At 51.4% G+C, this 21,873-nt stretch overlaps 1 protein-coding gene across 2 annotated transcripts in view; it reads right to left on the bottom strand.

Moving 5' to 3' along the window:
* ASIC2 (acid sensing ion channel subunit 2) overlaps positions 1–21,873 on the bottom strand; it is a 954,837-nt gene that overhangs the window by 42,172 nt on the left and 890,792 nt on the right. For both annotated transcript variants that reach the window (XM_036269219.1, XM_036269218.1), the window contains exon 3: positions 18,893–19,020. In XM_036269219.1, coding sequence (XP_036125112.1) covers positions 18,893–19,020 — 128 coding nt within the window. The remainder of the gene's footprint in view (positions 1–18,892; positions 19,021–21,873) is intronic.

Raw genomic sequence — 21,873 nt, 5'->3', positions numbered from 1 at the left:
GATGTCCAGCACAGTATTAGTTACAATAGCAAACATCCCTAAAGCAAGTCGGGTGTTCAACACAGGGCGAGGGTGAGTACTTAGGACGTGTCCGTCGGAGAGAAACCCACGCAGCCCTTATATGATGGCTACTTAAGAACGTGGAGGAAATGCTTTCAACAAAATGTGGAGTGAGGACCATACATGCTCACACCGTATTACAGTGACTTCCCACCTTTTCTGTCTCATGGCACATCCACTAATCAATAAAATTCTGCGGCACCCCAGCAAATAGGTTTTTTGCCGAGCTGACAAAAAACAGGCATGATTTTGATTTGTTCACACCGGTTGGCTCTTATTGTGTTGGCTGTTGTCTTTTTATTTTTAATTGGACAAACTAAGGAAAAAGAGGTCAGTGCTATTGACTAATAAAAGAGTCAGGTATTGTGTGTTTTAGAAATTCTTTCGGCACAACCGTTGAAAATCGCTGCTGTATAGTTATGGCTCTAAAACAAAAAAACAGCAACAGCGAGAAATCTCACCACCACCACCACCACCACCACGACAAACACAACAAAACCAACCTATGAAATCTATAGGCAAAAACAGAGAGCTGACAAAAATATTCCAAAGATTAAACTCAGGATGTCTTTGGTGGTTCAGCTTTCACGCTTCCTATTTTTCTGTCTTTTCCGAGGGTACAGTGATGCACCTGTACAGGGAACGGTGACAAATCCCCTGCCTGGCACTACAGGTCGTGGTTAAGAGTGTAACTTGGAGAAGGGTTGGGCTGGATTCCGCTCACTTCCACGGTGTGGAAAGAGGGGACATACCCTGCTTCAGGGACATGGTTGTTTGGGGGTTAGGTTACTAAAATGAGTGACACACGGAAGGTCTCTACGTCTATTGAAAATGACTGAACGAATTCTCACTGGAGGAGACCTGAAGGAGGATGACCTTCCAGGTGTGAGCGGACATTCACTTATTCTTCCATGTGTGTTTATGACATGTCTACATGTGCGAGAGAGAGTGGTAAGACGATGGCTTCTGCGTCATCCGCGTCAGCCTCCTGCGACGTGACACGCTAAGGAGAGAACAGAGGGGAGGAAGATTGGGCCCTGCAACGGAAAGAATAAGAAGTATAGTAAAATGAAAACAAAAAACCCAGTATATATCAGGTTTCTAAAGCATTTATTTCATCACCTTTGCAACAGCCCTTCGGAGCGGGAATGCTTCCCACTGTACAGGCGAGGCCTGAGAGAGGAAGGCCCTGGTTCAAGGTGGCACCGGTCAGGGCGGGCTGGGGTTCCATCCTGGGTGGGGGGACGCTGAGGCACACACTAAGTCAGCTCCCACCGACCACAGGTCCTCCCCCAGCAGGGCAGCACACCCGGGCCACCCCGTCAGGACTTCCTCTGGGGCCCCGTGAGCCCACTTCCTGCGCTTTTCACCGCGTCCTCCTCTCACGAAGGCAAAGGCTTCACTGCCCCGGGGCAGAAGGACCTTCTGGAGTTGGGGACTTACTAGCGAACCACGAGGTTAGAAGGACTACTTGGAACACATTCAGGTGTTCGGGGGCAGAATGTCTCTCTCTGACCCGCACTGTGAACTGTGGCATGTGTGGTACACAGATGCTCATCTGCTTAGAGGTGACGAGACCCTGGACCCCTGAGCGCTCCCATACTTATTCAGCAGGTGTTTTGTAGGGCGTTGGGGGCCCCCAGCCCCATGTTGGCTTGACTGGAGGGTGAAGGATATCTTCACTGGCCACTTGAAGAGACGAGACATTTAAATATTGAAGATATTTAAAGGGGGGCCCTTCAAAAAAAATCACATCTAACTCTTTCATTCTACAGATGAACAAACTGAAGACCCAGAGAGGGAAAGTAACTTTCCTATCGTCACACAGTAATGTTAATCAGCTGTTAGTTAAGAATGTAATAAATCAAGACAAGCTTTTGGAGGTGGTGAGCTGTCTACTCATCATTCATTCAACAAACATTTGCTGGGCCCCAGGAGGCATCAGGTATATAATGACGAAGGGTGTGGAAGGTACTCCCAGAAAAGTGGAGGGACAGAAATGCGAGGAGATGGGACAGTCGAGGGTGATAAGTGCTCTCTGGCAACAGGTGGGAGCCTGGGGACTGGGGAAGGAAGCCTGGGGTTATAAAAAGATGGAGTCACCAAGCATGACTGGTGGAAGGGCATGGCAGATGGTGGGAACAGCATGGGCAAAAGCCCAGGAGCATGGCGCTCGGGAGGACTGACCAGTCATTGACGTTGGCTGAAATACAGAATTCTTGGGGGTAAAGGATGGGACCAGATCATAGCTGGGCCTTGGCCAAGAGTTGGAAAATGGGGAGCCTGCTATCAAGTAAGCATCAGAATCCAGGACGGAAGAGGCTGTCTGTGACTGCGTGACTCCCAGGCACAGTGAGAAGTGCCAAGAGCACAGACAAGAGGAGCCCTCGCTCCCAGCTGTGGGCCCCTGAGGAGGTTTCCCGAAGAAGGTGGCCGCTGGAATGAGCACGGAAAGAAGGGCCGGGTTTGTGCACGAGGAGCCGGAGGGGATGGACCTCGGCGAGATGGAAGGAGAGCGGACAAAGGTTCAGAGTGGGGGACCTGCAGGACCTGGTGAGAGGCTCTACGGGATAGAGCATCGCATGACGCGTGGACCGTGATCTTGAACTTGGCACCATGAAGCCATGCTTTAGTTTAGACAACTGAGAGCCACGGAGGGAGCCTCGGGTGGCTCAAATATGCCCAGAACTCCCTTTGGGCAGGGAGAGGCAGAAACACCGAAACGTTGAAAGGAAATGAACTCTCAGACTTAATGGTTAGTGAGGGATTGAGGTGGGCCTGGGGCACGACCAATAATACTTTCAACACCACTTCTAGCCCTGACTGTCGAAAAGTCACTTATTTTTATTTATTTTAGAGAGAGAGGAAAAGAGAGAGGGAGAGAGAGAGAGAGGAAGAGAGAGAGAAACATTAATTTATTGTTCCACTTACTTATGCACTCAATGGTTAATTCTTGTATATACCTTGACCAGGGATTGAACCAGCAACCTTGGTATATTGGGACAATGCTATAACCAACTGAGCTACCTGGCTAGGGCAAAGAGCCACATCTTCAATGCCTTGGTCAAGTAGCTATTTCTAGAATCCAGCAGCCCCGGCAGAGCAGCCTGGACCCAAAGCAAGGGGACAATGAACGAGGGGCATTTGCAGCATGGTGCCAGGGAGACAGAAAGCCCCCAAGGGACCCTGCCTCTGACCTGTAGGGCCAGCACAGAGGAGGTCAGGCACAGACCCCTGTCAGCTCAGACAACCCAGAGAGCACAGGGCAGGGTCGAGCCTGGTAAGTCAAATCTCTTGGGGGCCACTGTGGCTTCCAGGTGACTGAACTGGGGAGAGGGGAGGGTGACCCAGAGAGGGGAGGGTGCAGATCTGGGGTGACCAACCTTTCCAGTTTGGGCATTGAAAGGCCCACCTCCCAAGAGACCTGAGTCTTTTTTTTTTTATCCTCACCCGAGGACATTTTTCCATTTTTTGTTCAGGTAGAGTGGGAGGGAGAGAGAGGAAGAGAGAGAGAGAGAAACATCGACGTGAAGGGACACATCGAGTAGCTGCCACCCGCACGACCAACCAGGGCTGGGGACAAACTGCAACCGAGGTACGTGCCCTTAGCGGGAACCGAACCCGGGTCTCTGTACCGCAGGTCGACGCTCCAACAGCTGAGCCAAACCGGCCAGGGGGAGACCCCTGAGTCTTGAGCAAACCAGGATGACTGGTCACCCTAGATTCAACTCCTAGAAGCTACAGAAAGTGATTGTCGTTGCAGTTCAGCATCAAGCTATTGAATTTATTGGCGTACAGTTATTAAATTTCCCCTAATTACCCTTTATACCTATAGATTCTGTACTGAGGTCGCCTCACTCCCTGACGCCTTGTGTTCTTCTCTTTTTTCTTGATCATTTTAGCTAAAGCTTTAGCAATTTTATTCATCATCTCAAAAAACCTTTCGGCTTCATTGTTTTTCTCCATTTTTATACTTCGGCAATTTCTATTCTGATCTTTATTATTTCCTTTCTGGTGCTTACTTTTGGTTTAAGCTGCTCTTCTTTTTCTAGTGTCTTAATGTGGAAGCTGAGTTCATTGATTTGAGACTTTTTTCTTTTTCTAATATAGGGTTTGATTCTATAAATTTCCTTTTTAGTGCGGCTCTAGAGGCATTCACAAATTTTCATTTCTACTCAGCTCAAAATGCTCTCCAATCTGTCTTTTGATTTCTTCTTTCACCCACAGATTATTTAGAAGTATGTTATTTAGCTTCTGAATATTTGGGGAGTTTTCAGATATCTTTCTGTGATCGATTTCTAATTTAATTTCAACTTGAACCCTTTTAACTTTATTGAAATTTGTTTTGTGGCCCAGAAATAGGGTCTACTTTGGCAAATGTCCTTTGCGTACGTGAAAAGAATGTTTATTTTGCCATTGTCGCACGAGGTATAAATGTCCATTATGCCAACTTGGTCGATAGCGTGGTTTTCTACTTGTTCTAACAATATTGAGAGAGTGCTTTGAAATTCCCAGCTATAATCATGGATGTGTCTATTTTTCTTTGCAGTCGTATCAGCTTTGTGCTGTATGTATTTTTGAAGCTTTGCTATTAAGTGCATAAATGTTTAGCATTGTCATGTCTTCTTGACGAACTGGCCCTTTCACCGATATTACTGGCTCTGAAATCTACTCTGTCCGATACGAGTATAGCCATTCCAACTTTCTTTTGGTTAGTGCAAGGGTGATATATATGCTTCCATCCTTTTCTTTGAAGTATTTGTATCTTTACATTTAAAGTACATGTTCTAGGTAGCCAGCATAGTGTTGGGACTTGCTTTTTTATCCAGCCTGACAATCTGCCTTTAATTGTTGTGCTGAAAGCAGTTTTGTTTCATGTGATTATTGACGTGTTAGATTTGTCTAGCATCTTGCTATGTGCAGTCTACTGGGTCCACTTGTTCTCTGTTCCCCTTTCCCTCATTTTTTGCCTTTTATTAGAGTAATTGAAGTTTTTGTGTGTGTGTGTGATTCCACTTATATCCTTTTATTGTAACTTTATTTTTGATATTCTAGTAGTTTCTGTAGGGTATATAGTATACCTTTTTAACTTATCATTGGCTACCCTCAAGTGATATTACCAAACTTCATATACAGTATAAGAATTTTGTCCAGGTGGTGTGGCTCAGTGGATTGAGCGTCGTCCCATGGACTGAGAGGTCCTGGTTGGATTCCCAGTCAGGGCACATGCCGGGGTTTCGGGCTCGATCCCCAGTAGGGGGCGTGCAGGAGGCAGCCGACCAATGTTTCTCTTTCACATCAATCCACGGGTTATTTTTTCCTATTTTTCTGCCCCCCCTAATTTCTTTTATCTTTCTATATCTTTCTCCCTTCCTCTCTCTCTTAAAAAATTAATAAAAACATATTTAAAAAATAATTTTATAATAGTATTTTTCCATTTCTCTTCTCTTGGCCTTTAGGCTATTGCTGGCATTCGTTTTACTTACGTTATACACAATGTTACCTTTGTTATACGTGTTACAAGGTACATGTGTTATAAGCTTCACAACACACTCTTATTTAAGAGCAGCCAGTTATCATTTAAATAAATTTCAAAAATAGAAGAAAATATAGATTTGCCAGTGTAGTTACCATTTCTGGCGCTCTTCATCCCGTTTATGTGGATCCGCGTCTCTGTTTGGTGTCATTTTCCTTTTGCCTAAAGGACTTTCTTTAATATTGCTTGGAATACAGAGCTGCTGGTGATGGCTCTGCGGGGCAAGACTCCGCTGTGCCTTCAGGTTTTATATGTCTGAAACAGCCTTAATATTGCTTTATTTTTGGAAGACATTTCACTGGGTACACAACTCTAGATTGACAGTGCTTTTTGCTTCTTTCAGTGCTTCTGAGATGTTGCCTCTGTCCTGTTACTTGCGTTGTTTCTGATGAGGACTCTACTGCCATCCTTACCTTTGTTTTCGTGTGTGTCGTGAGTTATTTTTCTTTGGATGTCTAAGATTTTTTCTCTTATTATTGATTTAGAGTAATTTTGGTATAGTTTTCCTCACGTTTCTTGGGACTGGGGTTTGTTGAGCTTTTCAGATCTGGGGATTTATCATTTTCATAAAATTTGCATAAGATTTGACCATCATTTCCTCAAATACTTTTCCTGCCCCTGCCCTTTGTTCAAAAACCCCAAATGCACATCTGTTAGGCCACTTGAAGCTGTCCCACAGGTCACTGATTCCTTTTATTTCAAAAAGTCTTTGTTCTTTCTGGGAATCTATTCTTCTGTAATAATTAACTTGCAGCATTTCTTGCATCTCAGACATTGTAGTTTTATTTTATTTTATTTCTTTTATCTCTAGAAGCTCAATTTTATAAATTCTATGTTGACACTTGGAGCATATGGGACATAGTTATAACTGTTTTAATGTCCTTGTTGGCTGTTTTCGCACATGGATTAGCTCTGAGTTGGTTTCAATTGATTGATCATTCTTCTCGCCATAGGTCATGTTTTCTTGCTTCTTTGCATGTCTAGTCATATTTAACTGGATGCCAGACATTGTGGATTTTGTCATGTTGAGTGTCAGATATTTTTGTATTCCTATAACTTTTCTCAAGTTTTATTCTGAACCAGTTTGAGCCTTGAGGGTTTTATTTTAGGATTTGTTAGGTGGAGGCAGAGAACCTTTGGTCTAGGCCTGATTGTTCCCCACTACTGATGCCAGACCTTTGTGGGTGCCGTCCCCAGCGTCCTGTGAACTGGGAGGGCTTCTAGGGTGCATGGCAGGGACGGGTGCTATTCCCAGCTCGGTGTGCGCGCTGGGCACTGCTCCCACAAATCCTCTCAGATGGTCCTTCCCTTGGCCTTAGGTGGTGTCCCACACGCAGGCTCCAGTCAGGAACCTGGATTCTGCAAGAAGACCCCTGTAGATCTTTGGAGTTCCCCTCTCTGTGCATCCCTCTCTTCTCTGACATCCTGTCCTGCGAATTCTAGCTGCCTGGGCTTCCTGGACTCTCAGCTCTATGTCCCCAACTCAGGGAAGCCATGGGGCTCTGCCTGGGTCCCCCTGCATGCACTGTGGCCTGGAAACTGTCTGAAGGGTATAAGCTGGAGCAATCCTGAGACTCGCTTTCCACCCCCTATCTCTCTGAGATCACTGTTCTTGGTTTTCTATTCAAAACTCTCGAAAACGACTGCTTGGTATATTTTCTTTTGTAGTTTTGTGTGAGAGGATAAACCCACTGTTACTATATCTTGGCTAGAAGCAGGAGCTGACACCTCTTCTGCCGCCGCCAGTCAAAGTCACGCCAGCACCAAGCTCACTTTACCACCAGAGGCTGCATGCTTCCCCAGAGAAAGAGCAGACCTGAGTCAGGGATGCCTGGCTCCACCATGTGTCACTGCCTTTCCGTCCAGAAAAGAGTGATGTAGCTACTTCACAACGGAAATACCTGCGTCATCTTGAACAAGCCCGATTCTCTCAAGAGCCGAGTGAGATAAATAGGCACGATTAGCCCACTGGACAGGTAGAGAGTATGAGGCCCGAAGAGGTACCGGGAACGGCCCGCGGCTGCAGGGAGAGCGAATGGCCGACTCCGGGCAATGACCAGGGCTCCGCCCTCCACTCCTGGGCGTGTTTGCGGCTGCCTCCCCCCCTCACAGCAAGGCAGCAGGCAGGGAGGTCAGCTTTCATTCCTGATCGTGATGACAAATGGGTTTCCCCCTGGGGAGGAGGAGGGATAATCCGTCCCTGCCAGACAACACGTGGGAAGGCAGAGCCACCGCGAACGCAGTCCCCGCGGGCCGCTGTGCTGCCCAGACGCCGGACACGTACGGAACAATCCTGTGGCTTCTGGCCGTTGCCATGGTGTGTGGACGAAGTGGGAGTGTGTTTCCTTGGGAATTTTCAACAGTGAGTTGTCCTCATTTCTACCAGGACAATGGGAGACAATGGGTGAACCTGGGAATAGCCGTAAGAATAGCGATGTTTGCCACCCATCTGGAAGAAGGTTGCTGTCGAGTGGCCCCGTAAAAGCTTGTAAAATAGAGCGACATCAGTCTCGTTTGAAGAGAAGTTGGCATGAGAAAGGTGTGGAGCCCCAAAATGGATTCTCTTTAATGGAGGGTCTCCTGTCCCCATGGTTACCAGGAATACTGCCACACAGGTGACCGAGGGCCCTGGTCCCAGGCCCGGGAAGGGGGGAAGCATTATTCTGTTTTTAAGCTAACTTCAAATCACAGAAAAAAATCTTTACAAAAGTTTTTCCTAGAAGGGAACCTTCAGAGCTGCAGGCCTTTCCCTGTGGCCTTTGCACATGCTGGAAGCAAGTGTAGGGTTTGGGGGAGGGTGTCCCCGGGGAGGAGGGTGTCCCCGGCTGGAGGGAGCAGCCCCCCAGCCCTCACACAAGCCCATCTGTCCATTAGACGCCGGGTCCAAACCATCAGACATAGTTGCAAAGAGCTGCATTCTACATGTCCTTAAACATTTGCACAGTTAATACATGTAAATACACAAATCCATTCTTGTTAGAAATATTCTCGGGATCCAGAAAAATAAAAAAAATCTCACACACTCGATTCTGTTTCTGTCCTTGGAGTAGCCCTCAGTATGGCAAGCTCCTCTCCGGAAGTTTCCTGTGTACCACTGTGCATACGTGTGCATTTGTAAACACAGCGCTCAGTTCCACGCGTGGGCATTTCGAACACAAATGGGATCACACTGTATGCATTGTTCTGTAATTTGCTTTTTTTTTTTCTCTTACTTACTAATATATCTTGGAAAATGTCCCCAAGGGCCCTCCAGGTCTTCCTAACCTGGTTTAACTGTTGCAAGGGGGTGGCGGGGGGTTCATATACATTTGCTCTCCTTTATTTAATCACCACCCCTGCATTGATGAGCATTTAAGTTGTTTCTAAATTTTTCTTCTCACAAGTAGTGCTGCAGGAAAGGTCTTAGTCCATGCTTCTTGGGGGCATATTTGTAAGTATTTCCTTAGAACAGATCCCAAGATGTGAAATGGCTCGGCTGAGGAAGCTGCGTGTTTATCTTATCTCATCTCATCTCATCTTATCTTATCTTATCTTATCTCATCTCATCTTATCTTATCTTATCTTATCTTATCTTATCCAGACTTGGGCAGATGCCATCTTCCTGCTTTTCCACCCAGTTGAGTCAAAGGTCCCGTTTTAAGGACTGAGTACTATCTCAAAACATAAAGCAGACAAATCAAGGAGCGATGACTCTCCGTTCAGAATGATTTGTTTTATTCTGCAATAGCATCTGCTGCAGAGTTGGAGCAATCCATTAACTGCTATTGATTAAGTCTACAATTCCTTCATTCACTAATTTCCAGCATGAGGCCCTGTGTCGGTTGTTTTGGAGTTTTTGTCTTCAAAGGCTGTACTCTTATTGCCCAGAGCAAGACATATCAATAGCTTGTGTTAGTAGGTGAGTATGTATTAATAGCTGGCTGGCTGTTGCTAACATGTTTTAAATGCTCAGGAAAAGAGAGATCTCAGTAGGTGAGAGATGGAAGATGCTTTGGGGATGGAGCAGTCTCACAGATTAGCACTGAGATTTACTAGCGTACAGCAGATGATTACTGGGGCTGTCCAGCCAGTTTGTCACAACAGAAACAAATGCGGGGACTTCTCTGTCCCTGGGCAACAGTTGTTTTCAAGCGTGAAGGAGAAGAGGGGAAATAGGAAAGAGATGTCTTAACAGGCCCCCTTCCTGTGCCCTTGCCAAGGGAATGTGAGTGTCTGAAGGACCGTTCACATTCATTCATTCATTCATTCATTCATTCATTCATTCATTCATGTTGATATTTCTAAAAGATTGATTTGTGATTATTTAACCTTCCCAGGTGTCAGGAAAAGAGATGAAACGGCTTTCATCCTGCATATGCCAATGTCCTCTAAAGATATATATTTTTTGTCCCTTATAAAAAGAACATCACCATCAGAATCCGAGGCCACACTGTTCAGAGTTCAGATGGTGAGCTTCTCATGAATCAAAAGATAATGTGGTACTGGGTAGCAGTACCCAACCCAAGAATGCTCTGATTTATTAACTTGTCTCCAGAGTAAGATAAAGTGGATGAGTGAATGGGCATTAGGCCTCCTTCTGCCTGGGTCTGAGGAGAAAACAAGCCGTTGAGAGATAAGAACTGGCTTCTGATATCGGAGCCGGTACCGAGAGGGTCCGGGAGACGTTCTGCCCTGACGGATGCTGGTGAGTGTGGCCACCCCACCTTGGACCAGACTGGGGTTGCCCTATCAGTTAGTACAATTTACTGCTTAGCCTTTTTTCCCTATGCACTCAGTAAAGGATTTTTTTAAAGTCCCTAGTGTTAAAGACTATAAACTCAGTTACATCATATCTGATGGTTAAGTGGAGCTCAAATGGCCTGTACGTTATTGAACTTAGTCCTCAGAGATCATTCTACAACATTCTATCCATCCATCTGTCCATCCCTTAAGAAATTTACAGTCTACTGGGGGCACATTACAGAGACACATATTGCTCTTACTTTGTGATTGTTTGACTACCTGTCTCTTTTGCTAGATTGTAAGCTCTGAGAGCCAGGTCAGTCTTGTTCGTCGATGACCCCCTCATGCCTAACACAGTGCCTGGCACATAGTAGGTGCTCAATAAATCAGTGAGTCAGCAGGAAGCGATTCGGGACCAGGGCAGGAGGCTCCAGGCCTGTGTGTGGGGCAGTGTGTAGATCTGAGAAGCTGTGGGGTAGGCCCACTGGGCAAGTAACAGCTGGAGTCAGGGTGCAGAATTTGGACTTGATTCCCTGGGTTGGGAAAGACATTCATGTGTATCAAGCAGGAGAATAAAATGATAAATTAGGTTTTCTTCTCTTTCGCACGTTCATTTATTCATTCCACTTAATACAATTTGTCAAGCACCTTCTGTATGTAAATGCTGAGATATAAAACACAGAACTAAGACAGGGTCGTATCTTCAGAGAGCTCACAACTGGTAGGGAAGAGAAATAAATAAGCAGGTGAGGATCACGTGTAAATTTTAGTCTAGAGAGTCCCACAGAATACTCTAGTCTGGCCTCCTGAAGGAGGTAAATTTGAGCTGGGTTTCAAAGGGCAGGTATGAGTGAGATGAAGAATGGCTGGGAGGGGGTTGCTGAGCAGGAGAGAGGGGAGCATGTGTGCGTGGGAATGACTGACACAGTTCAGGAAAGCTGATGGCTGTGTGGGAGGCTGGGGGAGTGGACAGAGAGGCAGCTGTAAAGGTAGGCAGGAGCCAGAGCAGAAGGACCTGTGGGGACATCCTGGACTCCGTCCTGTGGGTAATGAGGTGCTCAGACCTGTGTTGTAGGAAGCGCGTGCTGCTGCAGAGACTGGATTGGAGGGGGCAGGACGGCGGCGGGGAGACGAGAGAAGGAGCTGGTGTTCTTACCCAGGCGAGGAACCGTGAAGGACCGGGTTACAGTACTGCCCGGGGTGAGGGATAGTAACAGCAAGCGTGTACTGAACACTGAAGTACTGTTCTGCACGAAAGTATTCCTTCACTCAGTCCTCCGGTTACCCACTGAATGGAACCATCATTATTCCCACTGTACAGAGGAGGAGAACAAGGCACCAGGCCCCACACATCTAATGAATGCAAATTGTACTCAGGTGTTTATAGGTTTGGGGAAGCTAGCGGAAGCAGCACTTGGAGGGTGCAGGTGTGGACTCACAGGAGGAGGATGAGCTCGGTGGAGACTCCATCTGAGATGCACCTGGGACTCGGAGAGGAGGCGTTTAGGCAGCAGCTGGGGCGCTGGGTCTAGAGCTCAGAAGGAGATTGGGCTGGGGCTGGCCATCGGAAAGTCACAGTCAAGTCCTAACTCGTTCAAGGACAATGCAGACTGGGAGCTGCCAGGAACAGCTTCCGGGATGTCCACCCTCTCGGGGGTGACCAGAGGAAGAACTGCTCATGAAGGGACTAAGAGGAGCCGGCAGAGAGGTGAGAAAGCAGGGTGGGGGAAGGGGCATCGGGAGGGCGTGGTCCGGTCCACACGCTGCCGAGAGGGCCGGTGGCGTGGAGACTGAGGGGTGAGAAGCGTCCCTGTCGACAGAGATTGGGGTTCGTCACAACGATTTCACGGCTAGACCTTGGCAAAGACGAGTTTCAGTGGCCTGCTGGAAGTGGGCTGGGAAGGGACAGGGAGGCGAGGAGGTAGAGACAAGGAGTCCAGAGAGCTCTTTGGAGACTCTTTGCTGGAAGGAAGGGGGAGGGAGCGGCTCGGGCAGAAGGGGGGCAGGATGGAGTGATGCCACCTCCTTCTAAGACTTGAGCACATTGAATGCGGACTCGATTTGGGACTCCCCCAACAGAGCTGAGCTCAGCGGCTCACGCTAGCCATCCACACATTTTCTCCTCCTCCCTCCTCCACTCCTAGCCACCCCCCACCTTGATGGCAGCAAGTTCTCATTGTGCAAGAAAGAGCGGGGAAAACCCACTATTGGCAGAACCATGTGGGGATCCGAAGGTATTTGTACCTCAGAAGCCGTGGCAACCAGCGATGAAGTAGCTGCGCTCGTCGATGTCTAATTGGTTTTTATTTTCCTCTGTTTATGGGAACCGATGTCCGCTGAGGCTGGTGGAGCCAATGGCCTCCCAGCGGGCGCTTCTGCCCCCGCCTCCCGCGCTTCCCGGAGCAGAGCTGGATGCTGCCGTGTTTCCGAGGCTCCGTCCGCCTAGGCAGCCTGAGCGTGGCCCAAGGCGCGCACCACGGTCTCTCCCCCACCTCGGGCAGACGTCCCTCTCTGCCGGGCCCATGGAAACAGTTGTGAAGGATCACGTCTTTGGCTGTCAGATTGACAAACAAGCCTTCTCCTGTGAAAGGCACGGGGAAGGTGGCTTTGGGGGCTTGAGGGGAGCTGTCTAGAGCAGGCAGGGGCACCCCACCCAACAGCTGGGCCTTGTCGTTTGAGGTGGGGGATGCTGTTCCTTGTGGCGAGCGATGGAGGGGTCCCCTCCGAATGCCGGGAATGTGGTCAGCCCAGGGCAGGGGCTTAGGCTTCCGCGGGAGCCCAGTGGGGGCACATCCTGCAGTGACCCCACGAGGCCAGTGGGACCCACGTGTCGGGCTGGTGGGCAGCTGCTGCACGCGGGTGAGGCTTAACGGTGAGCACGGGGGTGAGCTCGAGTGAGGAACCAGCACAGAGCGCAGGCCGTGCAGCGGAAATGCTCCTCACACCCAGTGCTTGCAGACTGGTAGTGGAAGGGTCGTGGTGTGGATGAGACACCTCTGGGTAGTGATTTCCAACCTTGGCTCCCCAAGGCGTGTCTGACATCCTCACAGGGACACAGGGACACGCTTTCCAGAGCATTTCCTGAGCAATGGAGCTGCTGGCCCACCAACAGCCAGGACCTCCAGGTTCATCCTCAGGCCTGCCAAGAAGCACGGGCAAGGTCAAGGTGGCGGATCACATATCTGATGAGCATATGGATCAACACTTACGAAACAAGAATGGCCAGCAGGCTCTTTGAGCAGGGCATGGGAGGTGGTACGCCTTTTGATATCAGATCACGACTGGGAGTCCCACCAGGAGGAGCGGTCCCCTTAGCTCTGGGGCAAAGAGTCTGACGGGTGATGTCGACCCCCAAGGCAGTTCGTCCCGTGCTCTTACTACGCACCGACCTTCACTTACTCACTTCCTTCTCCCCACGTTCCAGAGTCTGTCCTGGTCCTCTGATGTGTTCCACCTACTCTCCTGTACACAGCTGGCTTCCAGACCTCTCTCTCGAGCCCTGACTCCTTTCAAAAGCTTTTGGTTTCATTAGGGTCTCTAAGTGTGCAGCCAGAAATGACGCAGAGATCATCCTCTCTCATCCCCAGGCAGGCCTCAGGGAGAAGGAGGGCCCTCGGGCAGGTTCTAACCGGAGTTTGCAGGGGTGGTGGAGGCAGGGAGAGCATCCCCGTGTGTACAGACTGGAGCATGGAGCACGGGCGTGCACGTATTCTTCAACTGTGCACTGACTGAGCTCATGGATAAGCGAGGCCCGGGGAGCATCCAACCAGAGAGACCAGTGCTGCTGTGAGGGAGCTGTCACTCTGTGGTGAGACAAGGCCGATGGAGGCCAAAGAAGAAAGTTCCCAAGAGGCAGGTGTACGGAGCAGCGATGCACAAGGGGAAGTAAGTCCTATGAGAAGCAGTTTGTGTCTCTGAGGGGAGTGACAAAATTGCCAGAAACCCACTGCATCCTGAGAGCGCTCCAGGCCGGGACCAGGTCTGGCTCCTCTTCCTCTTCCCAGCACAGTAGGTGCTCAGCGACCACTGGCTGAGGGAACACATGGATGCACAATGCTCGGATGGGGCAGCTAGCTAGCTGCTCCCGGGAGTGGCAGGTGGGAGGGAAGGCCTTCTTAGAGACCATGCTCTTTGAGCAGTATTTCGCAATAGAAGGAGGCCTTTTCCAGGCAGGTAAGACAGGGAAGAGGTTCTGGGTAGAAGGAACAGTGGGTGCAAAGGCACTGAGGCAGGCATCCAAGAGCTGGAGTATTTGGTGGATGGGTCTCCATTCTGGAATGTAGGGTCCATGTCGGTCAACCACAGGCAGATAATGTGGCTGGAGAGGGGGCGGGGGGCAGGGGGCGGGCAGAACAGGGCCTCAGAAGCCATCCTAACAGGCTGGGATTTTGAAAATTAAAGGAAGCCCGGAGTTCAAGGGTTTTAGGCAGGGTGGCGATTTGAGCACCATGTGTGGGGGCTGAGGAGGGGGCATCGACAGGGAGCAGGCCGTGAAGTTAGGGCTGGTCTTGACTCCAGCTCCTGCAGAGCAGGGAGTGGGTGCAACAGTGTTGCCCCCCCCCCATTTCCGGTGGTGGCTGTGCTTGGGTGACACAGGCAGGGACTCCCGGGCTGCTCATGCTGGAGGCCCCTTGAATCATTTAACCCAGCACCCCCATTCCCTGGATGGGAAGCCTGAGGCCCAGGGAGAAACGCAACCTGTCCAAGGTGTCATGGCACAGACAGGACTGGAACCCAGGCCTTTGAGCTCCTAATCTGGTTTCTCTCCACAGACAGATCTGGCTCACAGCCAAGCCCTGCTACTCCCCTGGCTACACGACCTTAAGAAAAATTTGTCAACTGGACTGTGGAGGTAACAATGTTTCCCTTTCGATGTTGTTGTGGAGGACTAAATGTGATAACTCATGACAAGTGTCTCCGCAGCCTAACGCCAGGCAGGCTGCGCTCAGTTAGTGGTAACTTCTTGTCTAAGCGGCCGGGGTTCTGCTCCTGCTCCCAGCATGGTGTCCCAGTGCCCGTCTGTGGCTGGTCCTGTGTGATACAGGGGCTTCCGTGGCAGCTGAGCTAGCCGGGGTGGGGGCATTTCTCAGGTTGTCCACCGAGGCAGGGGCTTAGACCTTGGCTTAATTGGGGTTAGGGCTCATACTGATTCAAAACAGCAAGTCGGTCTGGATTAGAAAATAAAGTGAAAACATGTCAAAAGGAGTGCATGTGCAATTTTGCACAGGTGGGGTGAATTTCCCCATGCGAAAGCACTCTTCCACTCACAGAAAGATTCATGGCAGGGTTCCTTTAAGTCACCTGTTCCTCTTGGGGTCAGTTTCCCTAGCGTGACTCACACTGGCCTTCCAGGAAAGAGCCTTCTGCGCCCCACAGTCCCGTCCCCGCTCCTCGCCTTCTTCAAGACCCCCCCGAGCTCTGAGCCCAAGCAGAGGTAGCCTGGAATGGAGCAGAGCAGACTCCACAGACGGTGACACCCACCACGAGGTCGTGTGCCACCAAGAAAGAAAAGGCCGGCCGTGACAGTGAGAGGTGGCTGATCGGGGCACAACCCTGGTGTCAGGATGGTTAAAACGTGGAACCCGTGGAACACAGTGCTTGAGGACCAGGGTCCGCTGGGCAGAACAAGTCAGCACGAACGGCGGAGTGGAAATACGCAGAAGGGGGCCCGTCCCCGAATTACAGTGGCCTCACATGGTTTATCATCTTTTCTGTGGGAGAGAAGGCTCTCCACAGGCTGGATGAGGACGGGCAGTGGCTCCCTCAGACTCCCCACTGTGTCCCCACCACTTCCTGTAGTAGGTGTTCAACCAACACTTGCTGAATGAAAGACCCAAACGAAGCCACATTATAAAACATGAGAAAAAAACCCAGACAAACCCAGAGAAAGAACATACATCATTCACAATCCCCCCACTGTGGGTCTTTTGGCTTTATTTCCTTCGAGTCTTATTGCCTATGAATATGCTCTTTCATATACATGTAAACATCACGGATGATCAGGTTTGGCTCCGGGATGTGTTTTTGTTATTTCTCTATTAATATGAATGAAATGATGGAATGAGATGATGTGGAAATGGGTTGAAGTCTGCAAAATATTTACCCACATATCTTATTATTAGTTATAATTATCATAGCAATAGGGATATGAATGAGGCTGATTTTCTGCAAACACACTTCTGAGCAAACAATGGATCTGCCCTTGGACGCTGGGAATGTGCTCTGCTCCTACCCACTGTGGGGAGTCCCTCTGTTTGGGGAGAGAAAGAGACGGAAGGGTCCTTAGAAGTCATCAGCTCCAACTTCCCACCCGGCCCACAAATGTCTTCAGTCACTAGTGGAGGGAAGTGGGGGTGGGGTGGGGGAGGAGCTTCCCTCTGTCCGGCCGGTGGCTGGACGGAGCTCCCCTGCGGGTTTCTGAGCATATGCTCCCCCCTTGTGCTGCTGGCAGGGTGGACGGAGACACCGACACATCATTCATGGACACACGTCACTCACGGCAGGCGCGGCAGGACCCACAAAGATTCTCTCCTTGAGCAAACTAGCCAGGCCCCTCCGAGCCTTCTCGACGGACACTCAACATCGGCCTTTGAAGACCTGAACAGACACCGACATCATCTCTGACAGCTCAAAGCGACATCCCTGGGATGCGCCCAGCCCCCGCCCCCTTAGAGTTCCCATGGGAGGACACTCAAAGCTGCTGAGAGAATCTACTACGTGTTCCTGCTGACCCCTGAAGACGGGGGCTGTGACTGCCTGTGTCCACGGGAGGGTGGGAGCCCAGCTCGGAGAGGTACCAGCCGGGACTCCAAGGACTTTCTCAGGGACCCTCCTCTCCTCCCCACTCGGTAATGTTTCACTTCCCTGACTCTGCCCGTCAGCTCTGTACACATCGCTGGGCCCTCTTTCCTAGTGCAGTAAGTACGCTACTGATCATACTCTGTCCGTGCCGCTGTGCCTGGCGCCTGGCTCTGCTTGCCTTTGCCAGGGCCCTGAGGCTGGCGCTCACCCTAGGCTAACCGCTTGGGCTTGGTTCTCCCAGACTGCCCATCCATCTGTGCGTCTCGACTTGTTAGTCTGCATTTTCACTCCTTAAAAAAATTTATTTTCAATTACAGTTGACCTTCAATATCATATTAGTTTCAGGTGTACACCATAGTGGTTAGACATTTATATAACTTATGAAGTGATCTCCCCCTGCCCCCCGATAAGTCTAGTACCCACCTGGCACCATACATAGTTGTTATAATTTTATTGACCGTATTCCCTACGTTGTACTTTACATCCCTGAGACTATTTTTCTGACTCAGATCCTCAGTCCTGGACTTGGCTTCCTGCTGTCTGGCTCATGCCCTCCTTCTCTGTCCTTAAGGAGGAGGCTTTCTGGGTGCACAGCTCGGTCCCCACCTTGCGCACCCCACATGCTCCATCTCCGCTCACCCCACCTGTCGTGGTCGCTGGGGCCTGGCGGGCGGGCCAAGCTCCCAGCCTGCTCGCCCCGGCCTCGAGGCTGCCACCCCACCCCCTGCCTGCTGCCGTGGAGGCTGAGCCTGGCCTTTAGCAACTGCCCGGTGTTAAGTACAGGGCGCAGTTCCTGGCGTCCACACCATCAACTTCCCCCCAGAGATCCAAAACTATAGCTTGCTTACATGTTTCATGCAGATTCTAATACAGAGCATTGTTTTATAAAATAACTAAAGCGCTCTGGTCAGGATAGATGGAAGATGACATTCCGTCAGGTTCAAAGAATGAGCTGAACCTGGGAGTTGCCTGTGTCCGTCTCTGAGCGGTCCCCACCGCTCTCCCCACTCTCCCTTTCTGAGGACCACGCGCCTCCTACGCCCCGGCCCTCACCCCTCAGGCCGCCAGGGCGGACTGTCCTGTCCGATCTGGTTCAGAACTTCCTCAGAGTCCCGGCCTCTCCCGCCTTCATTCCGGGCAAACCACGGGTAAGAAGAGAGTCCTGGTCTCCCCAGTGCAGCTTCTCGTGGAGAGCTGGCGAACATCTCCCTTCCAAGGTGTGGCACGCACGTCAGACGGGGCTGTGCCAGTGCCCCCACGGACACGCGGCGGTGACGCAGTCCCGCTTGGCTGGGCGGGCCTTCCCTGGCACCCTGCCGGAGGCTTCCTCCCGCCCAGCTCTATCCCGAGACGCACCCCTTCCTTTGCCTTAGTGTGGGCGACTGGACTACATGAACACACGTGATGCCACATGTCAAATCCAGTTAGAGTTTCCCGAACCATCCACGGTGCCCCCCTCCCTCCTCCCTCCGAATAGACCCCCCGACGAATGTTCTGGTAAAGCAAAAACAACCAGTTCAATGACGAAGGTGATAAGCGGGGTTTCCTTCACACCCACGTTTGGGAACCGACACAGGGTATTAGAAAACCAGGCGCAAAGCTCAACCGACACCTTCTCCACTTTCCCGGCGCGTCCCTTCGCGGAGCCCAGCGTGCTCCAGCCCCTGGGTGCATTCAGAACCTTCCAGAAGTGGGCACCCCCTTCTCCGCCTCACGCCTCTGCAGGTGGCCCGGACAGCGGAGGACCACCGGCCGAGGGAGCCCGGAACTTACCCTCTGCTCCTGCGTGGCCACGAAGGTCTGGAAGCCTGGAGCCACCCCAAAGCCCAGCTCTTGGATGAAGGGCGGCTCAGACTGGCTGTGGATCTGCACTTTCACCCCCGCTTCAAATGTCGTCTCCTCTGAAAGACAAAGAGGGGCAGAACCACGCGTCAGAGACAACAGGCACTTGGGGGGTCCGGGGGGAAAAGCTCAAAGGGACACTGGAGGGGCCATGTGATAGGCAGAATCAAAGCCCTCAAAGTTGTTCCCCTCCTTGGCCCTGAAAACTGTCAACAGGTTAGCTCCATGGCAGAGGGACACGGAGGATACGGTGGAGCTATGGATCTGGAGACAGAACATCCTGGGCTACCGTGTGTTCCCGTGTGATCAGCAGGGTCCTTACAACAGGGAGGCAGGAGGAACAGAGGCAGAGGCAGAATGGGAACATTCTAAGCTCCTGGCTTTGGAGAGGAAGGAGCCACAAGCCAAGCGACGTAGGCAGCTTCCAGAAGCTGGAAACGGCAAGCGAGTGGATTTCCCCCAGAGCCCGCGGAAGGAACGGAAGGAACGCAGCCCTGCTTACACCTGGATGCAGCCCAGAGAAACCCAGCAGGGACTTCTGGCCTCCAGGACGGTAAGACGATACATTCACACTGTTTGGAGCCTGTAGGTTGGTGGGGATTTGTTTCAGTAGCAATAGGTAACTAGTTCCGGTGAGTTTGGTCAACACTTTGCTCGTTTTCCAAAACGAGTTAATGGGATGAGGAGGTGACTCAAGCACCTTTATTTTATTTACAAACTTTTCTCCTGGGCTGTGAGCTGAAGGCGAGGCGATCAGGGGGAGGAAGACACGGTGATCGGCCGCCGAGACAGAAATACAGGGCTCGCCTGTGTTGTGTGCCATGGGTCTGCACCTCGGAGCTGCAGGAGATGGGCAGCCGGAAGAGGAGCTCCTCCTGTTTTCCTCTGGAAATGGCCCTTGGCGGTGGGAGGTGGCAGGGATGTCAGGAGGTGATGGGACGGCAGAGCCTGCACAGCCTATAGGTTGGTGCTCAAAATTGGTGGCGAGTGCACTCTATCGGAGGTACAGCCTTTCATGGGCGTCCTTCTCTGTCTTAATCTTTCCGAGGAGCCTGCCGAAAAGCTTTCCAAAGGGCAAACCCGTGCAGCCCTCTCCTGTGCTAATGAGGAACGCGATTCCCCTGACCCGCCCTGTTCCAGCCCTGCTCCGGGCAGCCTTCTGCTTCGGGGCCGCCCGGAGTGGTTGTTCCTGGTCCTTGCCCAGCACAGATACACACAGATCTCCCGCCCGGATGTCTCTACCTCGCCCACCTGGCCATCCCCCTACCCGTCCCGGACACTTAGCTCCCAGCTCCACCCAAAGCAGCCCTTTCACCCGCTCTGCTGAACTCTTCACGTAGGACTGAGCTGCCCCCGCGGAATAATTCTTTGTCTAATGGCTGCTTCTCCGGGCGGGAGCATCTTGAGGCCAAGTTTCGGGATTTCTCTCTGGATCTCAAAGGCCCTGCCCAGGACCAGGCCTCTACCAGGTACTTAGGATGAGGGAGAGACTTGTGACTCAGACCGCACTCACGTATTAACGGGCAAGGCCGGCTGAGGGTCTGCGTTAAGGACGTTCTGAAAGGAGAGAGTGAGGACAGGATGGGCAGGAGAAGATGGGTGGGGAGAGGTGGAGGTCGGAAGTGGGGGGGGGGTGTTAGCACTCGGGCCACAGCTGGGGGAGAGTTCAGGGACATGCACTAAAGCTGGCACAGAAAAATAAGGTGAGGAAGGAAGGGCTGGGAGCAGGCAAAGGGGCAGGACCCACAGACAGCATGAGGACCAGTGACCGAGGCAGGGGAAGGGGTCCGAGTTGGGTAGAAGTCCAAGGCTGGGGGTACATGGAAAGAAAGGGTTAGTAGGCAGACAGGGCCTGGGGGGAGGGTGGGCAGGGTTTTGTGGTTAGATGAGGAGTCCAGTGGCAGACACAGGGTGCAGACAAGAGAGACCCTCGGCCGGCCATTCTGTCTTTGTGGTGAGAACCCCACGGAGCCCATGAACACATCAACTGTTCTTCAAACTCTTTACCCAGATCACTTGGTCCAAACTCCTGCCCGTCGGTCCCTCCCTGTATGCCTGTGGCTCTGTGTTCTTCTCTCCCGTCTACGGCAAACACGACGCTTGCTTTATTCATTCCCGTGCCCATGCCTGTCCCGGGCCGGGCCCACAGGAGATCAGGGCGGGCTGTGGCAGAAGGATGATGGGCGGGAAGGGGAGGGCGAGCGGGCAGCTTTCAGCGTTTTCTAAGGCCTGCCTGAGAGCCGGGTGGAGGAGAGGCAGGGGACCCCCCAGAACAGGCTCTCCGTGGGGAAAGGGCGAACGTGTTGTGATGTCAGGGTGGCAGGTGCCCATGCTTGGGTGGACTGAGCGCTCATTCAGAGGTCGAGCGGAAGGGATGCCAAAGCTTGCCGGGCACCTGCTGTAGAGCTGGCTTAAGAAACCTGCAAGCCAGCGAGGCAGACTCCAAGGAGGGTCCTGCGGCTCCCGGGGAGACATGAAGCCTTTCTGTTGGAAATGCTGCGAGTCCCGGGCAAAGCAGACAGGGGGCGCGCCAGTGTCAGTGAGAGCTGCCCCAGACCTGGCGGACTGGGTTAGGATTCCCAAGGGGAGGCGATTCCAGAAGCAGCCGGCGCTGGGGCAGAGTGAAACACTGGGAAAACGTCGTATCTTTACAAACATCCAGCGACCGATGGGCACGAGAGGAGGGTGAGAAGGTTTCTGTGCTCAGCCGAGCTGCGCTGTCCAGCGGAACTTTCTGCTGAGGTGCAATGTTCCGTGAACGGTGCCATCCGGCGTGGTGGCCGCGGGCCATGCCAAGTGTGGTTATCGCAACTGCAATTGTATTTACTTAACTGATGAATTCCCCCTACCTTGACGGAGGCACCATCGACAAATAACTTTGGAAGATAAAGTATGCAGCATGATGATCTGAC

This window comes from Molossus molossus, unplaced genomic scaffold, assembly GCF_014108415.1.
Source record: "Molossus molossus isolate mMolMol1 unplaced genomic scaffold, mMolMol1.p scaffold_m16_p_19, whole genome shotgun sequence".
NCBI classification, from domain to species: Eukaryota; Metazoa; Chordata; class Mammalia; order Chiroptera; family Molossidae; genus Molossus; species Molossus molossus.
The sequence above is the reverse complement of the archived record's forward strand: the minus strand, read 5'-3'. Positions and strand labels throughout refer to the sequence as shown.